Source organism: Bos javanicus, chromosome 13 (assembly GCF_032452875.1).
Source record: "Bos javanicus breed banteng chromosome 13, ARS-OSU_banteng_1.0, whole genome shotgun sequence".
In the NCBI taxonomy this organism is placed as follows: domain Eukaryota; kingdom Metazoa; phylum Chordata; class Mammalia; order Artiodactyla; family Bovidae; genus Bos; species Bos javanicus.
The window spans coordinates 64,276,265-64,292,986 of NC_083880.1; the positions used below are offsets into that span (position 1 = coordinate 64,276,265).

Consider the following 16,722-nt stretch of genomic DNA (forward strand, 5'->3'; position numbering starts at 1 on the left):
TGGTCTCACAGACAAAAGTCAGGCCCACATCAGTCATTTAAAATAAATTCTTTAATAGTCTCCATTTAATTGGTTTATTTGTTGTTAATAAATTGGCAACACAAGAAGGGGCCGGGGGTGTGCTCCCAGGCAGGCTCCCGTGCGGGCAGGCTCAGGCAGGAGACGCTGCCTGGGGGTGGGGGTGGGGCACAGCCACCCTGTGCCCCAGGGGATTGAAGGAGAAAGCCCCCCACTTCTGGGGGAAACCCCTGGGATGAACACAGCGGCCAATGAGCAAACAGAACCAGAGGAGCTAAAGGAAAACGAGGGAGGGAGGAAAGGAGGGACAGATGGGCAGGCCTGGGGGAAAAAAGCATTCTCTGGTATCCCCCACCCCTGCCCAGGGGCTCAGAAGCCTTTGCCTGGGTCCAAAGGCCAGGGCAAGCTCGGCTCACAGATTGGGGAGGGGGCCCACATCTCCCTCCCCATGCCAGGACTGACAGTCAAGAGACCGGCGGGAGCTCAGACAGAGCTGTTTTTAAAAGTCCCCTTGGCTCTAGGTGGGCCAGGGCCCCAGGGTTCTGAACGAAGGGTGGGCACAGCGCCCCTGTCCTCATCATGGCCATCTTGAGGGAACTGAGGCACCCCAATGACCCGGAGCCTCAGAACCCAGGGGCCAAGGGCTTCTAGATGCTCCCTCCCACTCAGCCTGTACCTGAAGACCCGGGGCAGGTGGAGCAGCAGGGAGGCGGGGGAGGGTGGGGGCAGGGCGTGAGGCACGCGTACCCCGCTCACCCGCGCTGGCCCAGCAGCCACCGAGGCCTGGCCCAAGATCACTCCTCGGTGAAGTCCCTGTCTATGTCCATGTAGGGCTCCTCAATGTAGCTGACAAGGGCAGAGGGAGACTGGCGGTCTGGGTTCAACAGGATGGACACGGTCTCTTTCCAGTACGAGAAGCTGATGCAGGAGCTCTGTGCACAGAGAGAGGGGCCACGGGAAGTGCCCTGGTAAGGGGTAGAGAGCTGCCTTCCACAGGGCCCGGGGGGAGTCAGGCGGCCCGGACACCTGCCCCTCCGAGGAGCCTGGGCCGGCGCGCCCGCAGCCTGCCCGCCACCCTCGGGGCGGGGCACTCACGTTCTCCAGGCAGGTGCTGTCCTTGTCCTTGTGCAGGTAGTGCTGCTGCCAGAAGCGCAGCAGGTTGTGGAAGTTGTTGAGCAGGAAGCCGGGGTACTTCTTGCTGTGCTCCATCCGCTGCAGCAGCCGCAGGTAGAGGGGCAGCCGCTCTTTCCGTCGGGCCAGCATCAGGATCACCAGGCTGGTGTTGAGGCAGCTGACGTTCTCCTACAAGGATCGGGCTGTGTGGGTCAGGCGTGTGCCGGCAGCCCAGGGGCCCTGGTGGACCGGGGCGGGAGGTAAGGGGGTAGTGGGCAGGGCGGAGGTGTCCACGGGCCTCACACGGTGCTGCCCTGCATAAAGCCAACAGAGGACGGCAGAGAGGAACGATGAAGCTCCCGCCCCCAGTGCCTTCCTGGCCCTCACTGCCCCCATCTCCCACCCCAGAGTTGGGGGGAGCGGCATTATTAATCTAGTCAGTCCATGCCTCCTCCAGAATCGGCTCAGGCACGGCTTCTTCCTGGGAGCCTCAGTCCCTGGGGCGGCTGGGCGTACACATCTCTCTCACTCAGCACTAGACTGGAAGCATCTTGGTCTGTTTATTCATGGTGCATCCCCAGCCCAGGGTCTTGCCTTAATAAATGTTTGTTAGATGAAGGAACAAAAGAAAACCTCTGAGTGTCACCCCCATTTTAGAAAAGAGGGTGTGAAGCTTGGAGGAGGGCAGCTGCACAATTGCTTGTTGAAGGAGATGGGTGTCAACATCAGATCCAACCCCAGGTCTGTGCTGCAGGCAGGGCCTGGAGAGCACTGGATGGGGAGTCAGAACTCACTGCCCACCCAGACTCTGCCCAAACCACTTGTGACCTCAGAGGCTGGCTCCTTCCCCAGGCCCCTTCTGTAAAATGGGGAGCTGATCCCTTATTGGAACAAGTCCTCAGAATAGCTGGGGGGTCTCCTAGGAATGAAGGGGTGGGTGACAGGAGAGGTACTTCTAGGGTGAAGGTGGCCCCGGGATGATGGTAACTTTCCAATCCCCCTTTCCTGGGGGCAGGTCTGTAGGCCTCTCACCTGGGTCAGCGTCTGCACGTGAATGATATTGATGAGGCGGAAGAGGAAGGACATCTGTGTGGGTACCTGGGATATGTAGGCGAGCAGGCGGCACTCGGACAGGACCTCCGCAACTGAGGGCAGACAGGCAGAGGTGTGAGCAGCAGGCGCAGAAGCTTCTCGATGGCCCAGGGGCCCGACACCCAGGCTTCTAGTCAAGCCCCCCTCGGGCCCCAACTCTGAAGCTGGGAGCCCCCACTGTCAAAACGACTATAGAAAAGCTGGGCTGCAGCGGGGAACAAAGCTCCAGCTGCTCCGCCACCATGGCCAAGCCTGCGTTCCCATGAGAGCCCCAGCAGGAGTGCGCCTTCCCCTTCTCCTTCAGTCCCATTCTGGCGCCATGCCTCCCTGAGGCCCTCCCCAGGCTTCACCACTTGAATCCTCATCCAGGCAATTCCAGGCCAGGAGAGGAAGGGTATGGTGGTGTTTCTTGCATTTTGCTGGCAACAATGTTTTGGTTTTCTTTAATTAAAGTGTCATACATGCCCATCAGAGGAAGCATGGATGATAGAGAAAATTCATGAAAATCACCCAGAGAGCCACTGCCCTGACCCCAACCATGTTGGTTGTGTAATGACTCAGAAATTTCCGTCTCCTGCAAGAGGCTGGGTGTTTGACACCAGTGCGGCCACAATGGATGGCCTCGCGTCAGCACTGAGCCTTCTCTTACCTTTCATGTCCACCTGGTTTTCGAATCGGTCCAGTGACAGGGTGACACAGCGCACCAGCATGTTGGAGTCCACCAGCGAGCTGTTGATCTGCTTCAGGAACACCTGGAACTGGAGCGGGGGCCAGGCTGACGGGGGTGGTGGGCTCTCGGCTGAAGATGGCCAAGGCCCAGGGCATGCGGTCACCGCAGGGGGCACCCACCTACCCTGGCCCAGCTGTTGCCAACAGGAAGACCGAAGCTCAGAGGGACTCGGTGCCCTGCCCTCCCCACCTAATAAGCAGCCCCAGCAAGAGCTGAACCAGATCTTCAGACACCACATCCAGTGTTTTCTGCACCAAAGGGACTCCTGTCATGTTTACTTCAATTAGTCTGGGCTGGGTTTCTACCACATACACCCTGAAAGCTTACCCCATCAGGCCCCGTCCTGCCCTTCCAGGGCCCATCATGGCACCTGGCACACTGTGTCAGAGTCACTGCCAAGCTCACCTGCTCCCGCCTGCCCACAAGCAGGCGAGACTTTCATCCCTGCATACCCAGGGTCTAGCGCAGAGCAAGGGCTAATGAACGCTAACTGACATCTGCCCGCTGACCCCAGGACTCTCCAGTGTAAAACCAGCACCTGAAGACTGGCAAGGACCAGGGCTCTGACATAACTTCTGGACAAAACAGTGAACTCACGAAGCCCTGGCTTAGACTTACCTTTGCATCAGTGTTGATGTACTTATTGAACCTCTTGAATGCATCAACATTAAACTTCATCAGCTCCCCAAGAAGGTCAAAATAACTCTGCAGCACATCCCGTGACTTGCACTCACTGTCCACGATGCAGTAGAGGATGTGCTGGGGGTGGGAGAGGACAGAATGAAGGCAGGAAAAGGTGGCTGGTCCCCGGAGGCCCCAGGCCGTGCTCATCTGAGCTGCCCACCGCCTGCCTCCCCCAGCCCTGGGTTGTAGCTCAGGCCATGTGGTGTTAGCTTCGAGCAAGCATCCAGGTTGATAGGACCTGCTCCCCTGTCTAGATTCTCACTGGAGAATGCTGGTGGCTCCAAGGGCAAGGCCAGGCCCGACACACCTAACCAGGAAGTGGGGCGGGTAGGGGTGAGGGCAGGTTGAGGTATGTAGCCACAACCTCTCTTGCTTGCCCAGGTCTGAGCTCAAGTCTTTTCACGATGGCCAAGCTCTCCAGCTCACAGGGAGGGAGCTGTCTCCAGAGGTAATACGGCCCTGGCCTGAGGACTGAGGCCATCCAAGTGCAGCATGGGGTTTAAGGACAGGAGACACATTTTGACCCCATGGTTCATGTTAATAAACGGAAAGGTTTACGATGAGTGAATTTTTACAAGACAGTTAAAATGTTTCCTTTTCTTTTTCTTGAGATTGTATATACTCATTTAAGTGAATTCTTTACCTTATGGATGTTATTACAGTTCATGGGTCAGTTTCCTATTTGTATCCTTTTTTATTTTTTAAACCAATTGTAGCTTTGGACATTTTGCTCTACCCCCTTTTGTAAACTTTGCTTTTTCTGGAGGCCATTTTTCAATAAAGGGAAATTAAATAGTCAGCAGCAAAGTATCCTTGGGGTCAAAAGGCCTTGCTGAGCAACTTCACAGACTCCTATAATCCTCCATGGCCACCCCTCAGATCCCTCAATCACCCGGTAAGCACCCATGGGGAACCCAGAGCTGAAAGCTCAGGGGAAGTACCAGAGAGATGTGTACTGGCATTTGAAGATAGTCTGGTCTGCTTCTGCCAGCTGTCTAGGTCTCAGGGCAGGAAAGCAATGCATGGGGCTGGGGGAGAAGGAGACACCCAACACCCTGGCTCCTCTGGGCCATTACCTCTAGAAGGCCTCGCTTCAGCAGGAACATCTGGTCTGCATAGGAGGTGGTCCCTCGGAGGAAACTCTCCACAGCCCGGGCTTGCCAAAACCTGCGACCCAAATGTTGACCCCTGGCCCAGGTGGCTAAGGCTGCCCTCTTCTGGCCCACGTTCCATTCACCGAGCGGCTGGGAGATGTCTATTGCCCTTTTCACTGATCCAACACACTGAACACTGGGAGATGCTTACTGAACCTCTCCTAGGCCTTGGGCCTCACACAGGGCCCTGGGAACACGTGGCGAGTCCCCATACTTAGGGAGCTGACGGCTCAGTGGGGAACAGTCCTCTATGTGGTTCGTCTGGAAGGAGTATGTGGGCTCAGAGGACTGCCCCAGGAGTTACGTGTGAAAACATACTCTAGGCTCCGTTCCTTCAGAGGAACAGGAGGACATGGAAGAGAGGGATCAGAAATGCATGAGGGACCAGACAGGCTTGTGGACGGGTCACTGAACTCACTTCTGATGGGCTGTCCTAGAGAAGAGGAGGCTGATATTGACTGAGTGGCCCCAGAGGGCAGAGCTTGGATCCGTGAGGGGATGAAGGGACAAGGTAGGCTGAGCTGACAGGGAACCCTTGGGCATGGAGCCTGCTGACAGCTCACACCCACCCTGATGGAATGCCTCCCTCAGCCGTTGTCCTGTCCACAGCCTCTAAGACAACATGGATGAGTCTAAGGAACCGGGACACCCTCCCTGTCTGCACCCCCCCTCCCCCACAAGCCCTTCCTTTGCTCCCACAGTCCCCAGGGCAGGTCCTGGCTCTGAGCCCTTCCATACCGCATCCCCCACACAGGGGTCTTCCCATGCTTATTTCCTGCATGCCAGGGGCCTCCATATGGGTAGGGATTGTAGCTCCCATTTCTTCCCGCTTGTCCAGCATCAGCACAGAATAGGTGCTTGCTGAATGCTGGCTCAATTCCTGAAACACACTGCCAGCACACAGCAGAATCCAGTACATGCTAGATTCCGTACAACACCAGGGAGCCAGCAGACTCCCTCTCCCTGACAATAACCAGCTATGCGGGGTGGAAGCTGGTGATGACAGAAGGCATTTCTAACAGCTTAAACACTTGGTTTCTGCACCCTCAGGAGTGGGAGGTGCATGTCCAGACCTACCTGAAAGATGACTCAGCTGGCTCCTTCTTCATAACCTGCAGCAGACGTGTTAATAAGCCCCTCTTCCCATCACATACCAAACTCCTGAAAGAAAACAGACAAAAATCTTGATGGAAGATTTGAGAGGCTGACAGAGGCCGAATTCCATATGGCAGAAGAACAACGTCTTGAGACCCTGGGGCTGGGTGTCTTTGCTGATGTAGGTGGGTAAAAGGCAAAACAAAACAAAACATGTGGACATTTCTAAACCTGCAGGATGTCCTCCTGCTCCACCTGGGTCCAGAGCACCCTAAGGACTCCTGCAGTCTCAGAACTAAACAGCCAAATGCATTCTCACATCTCAGGGCAGCCTTCACTGCCCAGGCATGCTGACAAGTGACCAGAGGCCAAAAACACATCCAGAGTCATATGGGGCTCGGAACTGCTGGAGGGAGGGCTGCTCGTGTCAAAAGTGGGTTTGGATTACCATGACAGAGTCTAAGAGATGGGGCAAAGTCTGTGCCACTGATAGGGTACGTAAGGCAGGGAGTACCCTGGGCCCCAGCTTTGGCTTCAGGTGGCCATGGACACATACTGAAATTTCTGGGCCTCTGCTTCCCGGTCTAGGAAGCAAAGAAAATAAATGAGAAAAGCACTCAGGCTGCATTATGGAGGAGAGAGGAATAGCAGGCAGCGACTCTAGGCCCTTAAACTTTCCCTTCAAATAGAGCAGTTCTACTCTTCACCGACTACAGGCCTTGTGCTGTGTACTTGACCGCTCAGTCCTGTCTGACTCTTTGCAACCCCAAGGACTGTAGCCCACCAGGCTCCTCTGTCCATGGGGATTCTCCAGGCAAGAATACTGGAGGGACTTGCCGTGCCCTCCTCCAAAGGATCTTCCCAACCCAAGGATCGAACCCGGGTCTCCTGTACTGCAGACAGATGTGGGACTACATTCAATTTCATTTGAACAAAGATTTCTGCTGCTTTTAAACCAAAACAACAAAAGATCAGAGAATTATGACTCCTGTTGCTGCACACAGTCCTCCCTGCCCTGACCCCTGTGAGCCTGAGACCCCACTGCTCTGCTCCAGAAAGTGAGGCATTACTCAGCTAATGGGTTTTGGCAGAGGGCAGGAGAAGAGGAGGCCAAAGAAGCTGAGTGAGCAGGGAGGGGGCAGAGCATTTATGACCTTTGGCAGGTGACCTTGCTGAGCCCCTGCTCCCCAGTTTACAAGGTGGGTGACAATGGCACTTCCGTCCGAGGCTGCTAAGGGGCTCCAGTGAGACAATGCAGGTGGCGGGAGGACAGAGCCTGGTACACGGGAGCCCTCAGCATGCCAGTTACACATGTGAGAAAGGACAAGCATGCAGACCCTGGTACACCTGTCTGTGAGCCCCGGGACACGCAGGCAGCCAGGCGGGCTGTGGGCCCCCGATGCTCACCTGTCAGTGTTGAGGACGGCTTCCACCTCAGGGATGTTGGCCTTGAGAGAGATGGCGCTGAGTTCATTCAGCTCTTGGTTGTTGAGCAGTAGGTATTTGTTCCTGAAACAGATGTGTTGGAGGCGGTAATGGACAGGAACTGGGGCCGCCACCTCCACACTGGGCCAGTCTCTTGCTGCCCACTTCTGTTAAGAAGCCCCCAGTAGGTGCCCTGAAAACCACCCACCCCAAGGCAGCATTCTGGGGGAGGGCATGGAGCCCACTGCTGTTCGGCTGAGGGAGTCTCCCTGGCCCCAACGCCACCCTCTGCCTGCATGCTCACTAACAAAGCCCCTTTCCTTAGTATGTGTAAGGCCTTTCTTTTGCTACTGAACATTTCTATTTAATTTCTCAAAGGCACTTCCAACTCCATGATGCCCAGACGCTCATCACTTTACTCAAGCCTGGCCCTAGTTCAGCTCTCCCACCAGGAGGCCCGAGCGTGACCTTCCCCCTTCACAGCCAGGCCTCTCATCACCCACATCATGTGGACAGAACCAGCTTCCTAAACGGTCTCCCAGAGGAATCAATCCCACACACAGCACCCAGAATGATCTTTGGAAAACTGGAACCTGACCCTGCCACTCCCATGAAAAGCACGCCCCCCTTTCCTGCTGCTTCAGAATATACACAATCCAAGCCTGCGAATGTGAGCCGTCAAATGACGAAAGTGAGGAACCCAGGTCCTCAGGGGAAAAAGGACACATTCAGGACATACTGGTGCCTTTTTTCAGAGTTGCCATACTTCCTGGGGCTTAAGGCCTTCAAACAGAGAATCTCTCAGAGAGGATGGGCCACACCACCCACACAAAAGCTTCAAAGTGAAGGCCCCTGAGGCCACACGGGTCCTCAGGCATGTTCTATTAGCTTACACAAGGAATCTAAACCAGCACCTAAAAATCAGGACCGTGCACATAAATCTTCATTTCTGGCTTCTCTCGGGGGAGAAACTCAGCAACTATACAACAGTGGGCCCTGTTTCCTGTACCCAGCAGGTGGTAAGAGCTGAGTAGCGCCTGCTTCTGTTTGCCAGCTCACCAACGTCTTCCCAGTGTCAAGGTCAAGGGTCAGCTGCCATTTACCCCTCCCCTGCCTGCACTGTTCCCTCATAGCGGAGACTCATTCTCCTACACATCCTCCATCAAAGGCTGAAGAGTAAAAAATGAGAGGGCAGAATGTGTTCCAAGGAAAACAGGAGAAAGCACATCTCCTCGTACAGGCAAAGAATATCCCACCTGTTCAACATATAAATACTCAGCCCACTCTGGCCATCTGAGGTTCCTACAGGCCCCTGCGAATAGCCAAGCTGTCTACTCCCGGCTCAGAGGGACAGACGGCCGAGAGCTGCATTGACTCCAGGGGTATTAAGGGGCCAGCAACTTCCGCACTCACTTCCAAGGTGGCTGTGGGGGTCAAGGGGAAGCTCAGGTAGTGCCTGGCATAAAGGAAGGGCTGGACAAATGGCAGCTCTTATGGAAGTGCAGCCTCATGGTCACACTGAGGTGAGAGCGGCTCTCACAGCTCCCGGGTCCTCCTCCGCTGAGGTCAGTGATGAGACAAAGGGAGAACAGAGACAGCAAACCAAGTCTCCTCTTGGGGACAGCTTGTACTTACTCGTGGTGGTCGCTGAAACTCTGGAGGAGCCTCAAAAACTGGATCTTCAAGGTGATGTCCTAAAATACACGTGCATCCTCGACGTTAAGACCACAGTCACAACGTTCCAAAAGAAAACAAAAGGGTCTGCTGAGAGCCTGGGCATCCTGCTGCTTCTCTGAGTCCCTGTCCTGGCGCACAGGGAGGACTCCTCTTTAGTCAGAAAAACTTTTGTCCACATCTGGCCAACAGTGGATTAAGCTAAGGCAGAACCTTTCTGTTAAAAACACTCCAAGATACTGGATACAAAATAACTGAAATTATTTTCAATGTGAGGCTAAGCACATAGGAAAGAAGAAATTCCACTAGAATTAGAAACGAAGGAAGGACTGAGTTCAGAGCAGGGAGCAGGGAGCACAAGAGCTGACAGCTGGCAGAGAAGGGCAAATGAGACTTATTTGGGCCAGGGCTTGGGTTTCAACGCTCTGTAGGGACCAGACAGGACCTTGGGCCTATGTAAAGCCTGTGGAGCTGATACATTTAGTGAAAAAAGGGTTAGAAAAACCCCACCCACCAGCCCCAGGAGCTGGCAAAGAACCCTGTCTCTGCTGGTGGATGGGAGTCCCCAGGTCCACAGGACCCTGGGCTCACACTTCCAGGGGAGGAGGGCAGATACTCAATGTGAAAACTTGCCCTGGGACACCGCTCCCTACAGCACCTGGTAGACAAAAGCCAAATGTTCTATGGGACTACTTCCAGTATGCCCAAGGAAAACAAGCTCCCTGAAGGTGACCTTCTATAAACAGTAAAGAACACAAGGCAACTCCCCACCCCAAGCTGAGTCTGAAGACGCAGGCACAAGTATTAGCACTCTGTGAACAATCCAAAAAAGACGATACAAAAGTATGTTATTAATAATTAAAGAGATGAAATTAAAGACAGAAAATGCAACAGAAGAAGAAAATATTTAACATAATGAATAAAAGACCAAATACTTTTGGACAAAGATCCAGACAAAATGTCTAGAAACGTAAAATATATGAACTCAAATGGATCTGTTGAAAGGTAAATCTGACAAAGCCAAGGAGAAAAACAGCAAACTGGAAGACACGGCACTGAGGGAAGTCCCCAGGATGCAGCAGAGAGACCAGGCAGGGCCCACGGCTCTGGGCCCTGACAGCCGTGTGGCACTGATGTGGTGCTGACGGCCGATGATTTAGACTCCCCGTTCAGGGCTCTTTAGGGCACTGTGATGAAAACCAGGTAGACATGAGCCCTTGACCCTTAAAAAAAAAACTTCCTAAAGTCCTTTTTGGAGGCCAACCGCTGGCGTGGTTCTGTGAGGCAAACCTAATTATTAGGGATGTCAATTAGAATGGGGTAGAGAACAATGAGGAAAACCCTGCTGCCCTGGAGTGGAGTGTGTGGCCCTGCCTGGAGGTGAATGAACAATGGGAGGCTGGTGGAGGGTCTCCAAAGGGATTCCTGGGTAGGTGGAGGGTGGGGTCAGATCCTTCCCCAAGGTGGCTTCCAATTATGGGAGTACACGGGCTGTGACTTTTAGTTTCTGCTCTACTCTCAAAGAAGGAGATTTCAAAGGGCCAACAGCAGGTCTTGAAACAACCACTCCTGGCATCTGCCGTCAGGGTCCCTGCTCACCGGGCTACAGTCACAGTTCTGGTTGTGACCGTGGAGCACGAGGGCAGATGCTGAATGCTTCCTCCAGATCAGTTTGTCAAACAAATTATTCAGCCCAGGGATCAGCTTGAACTCCGCAATCATTCTGTGAACCTGAAGGGGTAGGAAGGCAAAAGCATGAAGACAGATGTGCGTTGAAGGTCTATCAAAAGCCCAGGCATATATGTACAAGAAGCCTTCAGGATAAAGAAAGCAATGCTGAGCTTTAAAGCAAACATCTACACTTATTCTCACTATGCACCAATGCACTTTCACACTCTCTAGAGACATTAATAATTGGTAAAATTAGATGCCTCATGGAAGAACCTTGAATGTTCAGGATCAGAGGGGAGAAAGGCTTCACTGATACTTATTTATACCTCAATACAGCACTATGTGAATTACCGACCTATTAAAATAATCCATGTCCCTGTAGTACCTGGCACACAGTAGGAACTCAGTAAATGCTGACTGTGCAAATGAGGACACAGCAGCATCACACTGGCTCTCAGGAAGGCAGGGTTGAGGCCAGCCGGAAAGGGCGGCTGTGATCAGTTTAACCAAAGACCACAAAGATTCATAGAAACTTGGTGCCAGGGAGACTAAGGGAGCAGGGGAACTATCACGGTGAAGGGACAGAAAGAAAAGTCAGAGCAGCAGGATTTAAGTCCTGCTCTGACGATGCCTGGAGACTGAGAACATGGCCCTTATGTGGGTCTTGGTTTTCAAAAGTATCAAGTGGGATGGAGGCCACCATCTGCTGTGTAACTTACCAAGCACCTGCAAATTCAAATATGATTACAGAAGTGTCTCGAAAAAGAAAAAGCACTCAACACAGGTAAGACATCATGACTAATATTTTTTATATGAAATATATACCACATGGAAGGAAGGAGCCCCAGTGCTGTGGATGTCATGGCAGGATCTCATCCAGTGTCCTGGTTTTAAATGCCAACCACAGGTTGACAATCCCCAAAGTTATACCTCCAGGGCCCATCTCGCCCCTAACTCACGTGCAGGTAACTCCAGTGCCAATTCTAACAGACAGCTAAACTTAACCTGTTCAAACTGAACCCTGCCCCTTCCTCCCTACAGACGTCTGCCCCTCCACTTCTTACCCACTAGTCTTAACCATCTCAATAAACGGCAAACCATTCCTCCCACCTGCTTGGAGAGAGATAAGGAAGTCATCTTTACTTCCTCTCTCCACTTAAGTCCATACCTAACTTCTCAGCAAATCTTACCTGTTCTACCTTCAAAACAGCACTGCTCACCACCCCTGCCATCAACACGTGGGTCCTAGCTACTGTCAGCTCTTGCACACAGCAGCTGGAGGATGGTTTTCCGTTTCACTCAGGGTGAATGCCAGAGTCCTTAAATGGCCTATGAAAGCCAGAGGCAACCTGGCCCCCTGCGACCCCTCAGCCTGCCTCTCCTGACTGCTGGCTCCAGTGCACCCCCAGCTTTGTACTATTCCACTAAACCACCAGCCCGGTGCCCACCAGGGCCTGCTTCCTTGACCTGGTAGGCCACCTCAGGCGAAGTGGCTGGCATGCCTGGCTCCCTCACTTTCTTCAGGACACTGCCAGGCCAGATGTCATCTTTTCAGCCAGTCTTTCCCCTTCCACCTTCTCTAAAATTGTTCCTTTCTTGCAAACTTGTGATAACCGCATCCATCTCACAGAGAGCTGTGTGAGAGAACAGTCTCTGACTCAAAACGGTGCTCAGGGACTGCCGTGCTCCCAGCTCCCCTCAGGCCTCGCTACATCCCTAGGAGGTAGAGGGAACGGGAGGGGGCCGCTTGTCCATCCTGGGGAGAAGCGGGGTGTGCTTCCAGAGCACCCCCCATCCCGCCCTCCTGGAACTGCTTCAAGACTCAGGGAACCTCCACACAGCTGGACCCCTGGTAGCTGCCCAGCTGTCATAACTTGACTTAGTTCTGGCCCAGCACCCCAAGCCCCCATCAGACTGGCAAGTCCTCCAGTGCATCTGCAGGGCAGACACCCACCCTTTACCCTGTGTATTAACAAGGTCGGGTAACAGGTAACATGGCTACGTCACCCACTTCTGCCTGGGGCCCCTGAGCTCTGTCTAAAAAGGTCGCCCCAGTACGGTGCGGTGGGAGGACAATGGGCTCTGGAACCAGACTGCAGGGCTGAGGAACGCGACTCCTCGCGCTGCTGGGCCAGGGCCAGAGTCGCTGTGGGGGCAGCCGAGCAGGACACCGGCGCGCTGCACGCACCCGCGGGAAGCACCTTGCCAGCGCCGCGGCCTGGAGCTGGGCGGGCCTCACCTGGTTGCGCTGGCGCCCCATCAGCAACACGCACAGCACGTACAGCACCTCCAGCTTGTACATGATCTCGTGCATGATCTTCATCGACTGAGGCAGCTGAGTCCTGGTGGAGCTGTGAGGCGGGCTGTTCTCCTCAGAAGCCCCTGGCGGAGGGAACACAATGGAGGCTGGCACAGCCACCAGGAGACAGGCTTCAGTCACCGCGCGTGAGGAAACACGTTTCTGCCCCTCAAACCTGCTCTAATAGACTTGAGGGGACAGCCATTAGACTGGGCCCCAGGCCTGTGATGGAGACTCTGAACGTCAGGCCACCAGGGACCAGGGAAGCTTAGACGCGTAACTAGACGGTAGGAAATACGGACTCTGCAATTCTACCCCATCCGCTTTTAACGCTCTGACACAGCCCACGCAGTACCCTAACCCATTCTCTGCCCTCATCTGGACCCCTCACCCCACCTCCGCCGCCAGAAGGCACCCAGACACACGTCCAGCAGGAAACTGTCAAATTCTCTTCAGGTCACAAATGACTGAATATGTGGTCATTCTGCCGAGATTCCACAAGGGGGCACCGCTGAAGGACTGAAACGGGATCTTTTTAAAAGACTTTTTTCCTCCTATCGCTCAGCCAAGGGAACTTTCCTAAGGCAGAGGAGGCATCACAATCGATACTAGAGATGGAGATGAACATATTACCTACTAACAGATTTTCATTTCCCCCGATTTCATTATTAGCAGTGACGGCAACAGCTATGTTGTACTGTGTCAAGCACTGTGTTCTGGGCTTTAGATAAACCATTTACCCCACTGCCCCACTAACAAAACAGTCTCAGTGAGTCACACAGCGGAGGGTACTCTCAGGAGCGTGGCGGAGCAAAGGGATGAAGACTGAGGGCTGTGGAACGACAACCTACTGGCTGGCTGTGGGACCCTGGGCATGTCACCTCCTCGTCAGGCTTTCAAGGGTTCTGTAAATGGGGAGAACAGGAGTACTGCAGCAGTCAGCTGAAGACCCTGTGCAGTGGAGGAGGACACAAAAAGCCCAGAACCTGATTCTTGGGAAGCCTCACTCGCGCTGTGCTGTGCTCAGTTGTGTCCGACTCTTCGCAACCCCCAAGACTGTAGCCCGCCAGGCTCTCTGTCCATGGAATTTCCCAGGCAAGAATACTGAAGTATTCTTCCTGGAGTATTTCCTTCTCCAGGGGATCTTCCAGACCCAGGGATCTAACCTACATCTCTTGCATTGGCATGTGGATTCTTTACCACTGAGTCACCTGGGAAGTCTCACTCTTCGGTCCCTATTATTTTAAATGCTCAGGGTCAGGAGACCTTAGGATTTACTTTCTCTTAGTTTTTCTCATCTTTAAGGTGAAAGGAGGTCCTTTCATACTCCTACTGAACTGCTGCCCTGGAGCCTTTTGAAAAGGCCAGAAAATCTGTCTGTTATAGAGCAGTGGTGCTAAAATATACCCAGGTGAGGCACTCACAGTTATGATTTCTGTATGGTGATATCATGTCACAAGAACCTAACTTACTCCACCTCATGGACTTGGAACTATTTTTCCAGCCATGTTAAACATCACTAATATATAAGCTGGAAGACGACCAGATGCTGAAAGAAGCACAACTGCAGCACAGGGGCTAAAGACTTGGAGCCAGACTGTTAGGTGGCTTTGTGGAAATCTGTTGACATGCCTATGCTTCAGCATCCTTCCTCATCTATAAAACAGGAGTAATGGCAACAATGTGTGTGCTGTTGCTCAGTTGCATCCAACTCTTTGCAACCCCCTGGACTGTAGCCCGCCAGGCTCCTCTGTCCATGGAATTTTCCAGACAAGAATACTAGAGTGGGTTGCCATTTCCTGCTCCAGGGGATCTTTCTGTGGCAGGGATTGAACCCACATCTCCTGCATCTTCTCTCTGGTGTCTCTTGCACTGGCAGGAGGATTCTTTAATATTGCAACACCAGGGAAGCCCAACGGCAACAGTATCTATTACCAATGTTGCAAAGATTAAATGACTTAATATATTAAAAGTGCTTAAAAACTGCCAAGCATATGTACCCTACATACAAGTGTGTGTCAAACAGAAGTAAAAAACTAACTCTGGGATTTTCAGTTAATGCTTGCTTGCTATTTCTTTCTTGTAATCTGCAAGCTCTTAATGGCAACTAAAGTGGCAGTAGGCAAAAACTAAGAAACAGCTTACTCAAGAAAATCTAATTGAGAAAATGCTATTTATTGACATATATTTTCTTACATGTTGGGAGAAAAACCATCATTACTCAATTTTATGTCTTGGGACTCCTTGGCCCAGCTCCCAGAACAGTTTCAGAGTCAACTGATTGGTAAAGAGAATCTGATGAGTTATCACGCAGAACCACACCTCTGCTGCACACCTACAGGGTGCTGTGAAGCCTCTGGTGCCTCAGTGTCCTCATCACCTAGACCAGGGGTTGTGGCGGGGGAGGGGGAGCACTGCGGGAGAGGACCTTTATGGAAGGAGCAGGTGTGGTGGGTGGCACAGGAGCCCTCCTCAGTAATGAACCTGTGAAGAGATGCAGGCAGCTTGGATTCTTCTGAGTCACTGACAACTTTTGCTGCCTGGTTTGCAAAGGCCTCATAAGAAACTCTCTAGGATAAATATTTTCAACAAACGCAGGCCTCAAAGCAATAGCCAGTGTGCAGGAACAAGACAATTCCCAAGGATGAGGATGGGAAAACTAGTTTAAGAGGCCTGGCCTTCCCTCCAGATCTCTTCAGTTCCACAATACTGATTAAAGTGGGTATGATCCTCCATACATCTATACTGTACCCTGGAGCACACTAACTTAAACAGCTTTAAGCTATAATTCACATACCATACAATTAATCCCTTTCAAGGATATGACTCACTGGTCTTTAATATATTCACAGAATATCCAGCTATCATCACAATCCACATTAGAGCACTTTTATCACCCCACAAAGAAATCCTATTTGCTTTAGCAGCCACTCCCCTTTTCTCACCAAGCCCCTAGAAACCCAGGCATCCATTAGACTATGTTCTGTCTCTTTCTGCAAATGGAATCATACAGCTTGTCGTTTTTTGTTTCCAGCACAATGTTTTCAAGGTTTATTCAGACTGCAGTATGTATCAGTACTGAATAATAATCTATTATATAAAACATATTAATTTTTTTATCCATTCATCAGTTGATAGATATGAGTTGTTTCTGTATTTTGGTTATAATAAACCTGCTACTATGAACATCCATGTGTAAGTTTTTGTATAAACATATATTTTCATGTATCCTGGGTGTATACCTAGAAGTGGAATTTCTAGGTCATACAAAAACTATGTTTAACTTTTTGAGTAACTGCAGACTGTTTTCCACAGTGGCTGTACCAGTTTGCATGCCTACCAACAGAGAATGAGGATTCTGATTTTTCCATCTCCTTAAGGACACCTGTTACCAGTCTTTTTGATGACAGTCATTCCAGTGGGTATGAAGGGATATCTGATTGTTGGATTGGATTTGCATTTCCCTGATGGCTAATGATGTTGATAATGTTCTCATGTGCTTGCTGATTACTCTTGTATCATCTCTGGAGAAAGTCTATTCATATACTTTGCCCATAATTTGAAATGGGTGTCTTTTTATTATTGAGCTGTAGGAGTTCTTTATATCTTCTAGATACAAGTCCCTTATTAGATATATGGTTTGCAAAAATGTTGTCTTCTACCATCCAAAAGTCTTCACCCATTCTGGCTTTTCCTTTTCTTGATGTTGCTTTTTGAAGCACAAAATATTTTCATTTTAATGAAGTCCAATTTACCTAGTTCTCATC

The 16,722-nt window shown here is 51.8% G+C and overlaps 1 protein-coding gene across 3 annotated transcripts in view; it reads right to left on the reverse strand.

Annotated features, from left to right (window-relative positions):
• Nucleotides 1-33: 33 nt before the first annotated feature.
• The window catches only part of TRPC4AP (transient receptor potential cation channel subfamily C member 4 associated protein), a 69,650-nt gene continuing 52,961 nt past the window's right edge, over nt 34-16,722 (reverse strand). For 2 of the 3 annotated variants that reach the window (XM_061437371.1, XM_061437370.1), the window contains exons 9-19: nt 12,896-13,062; nt 10,585-10,716; nt 8,947-9,005; nt 7,294-7,395; nt 5,869-5,952; nt 4,714-4,804; nt 3,572-3,712; nt 2,873-2,981; nt 2,164-2,276; nt 1,114-1,320; nt 34-950 (exon numbers count right to left, since the gene is read on the reverse strand). In XM_061437371.1, coding sequence (XP_061293355.1) covers nt 813-950; nt 1,114-1,320; nt 2,164-2,276; nt 2,873-2,981; nt 3,572-3,712; nt 4,714-4,804; nt 5,869-5,952; nt 7,294-7,395; nt 8,947-9,005; nt 10,585-10,716; nt 12,896-13,062 — 1,343 coding nt within the window. In that variant the 3' untranslated portion in view covers nt 34-812. The remainder of the gene's footprint in view (nt 951-1,113; nt 1,321-2,163; nt 2,277-2,872; nt 2,982-3,571; nt 3,713-4,713; nt 4,805-5,868; nt 5,953-7,293; nt 7,396-8,946; nt 9,006-10,584; nt 10,717-12,895; nt 13,063-16,722) is intronic. The other variant, XM_061437369.1, reaches the window with a different exon arrangement.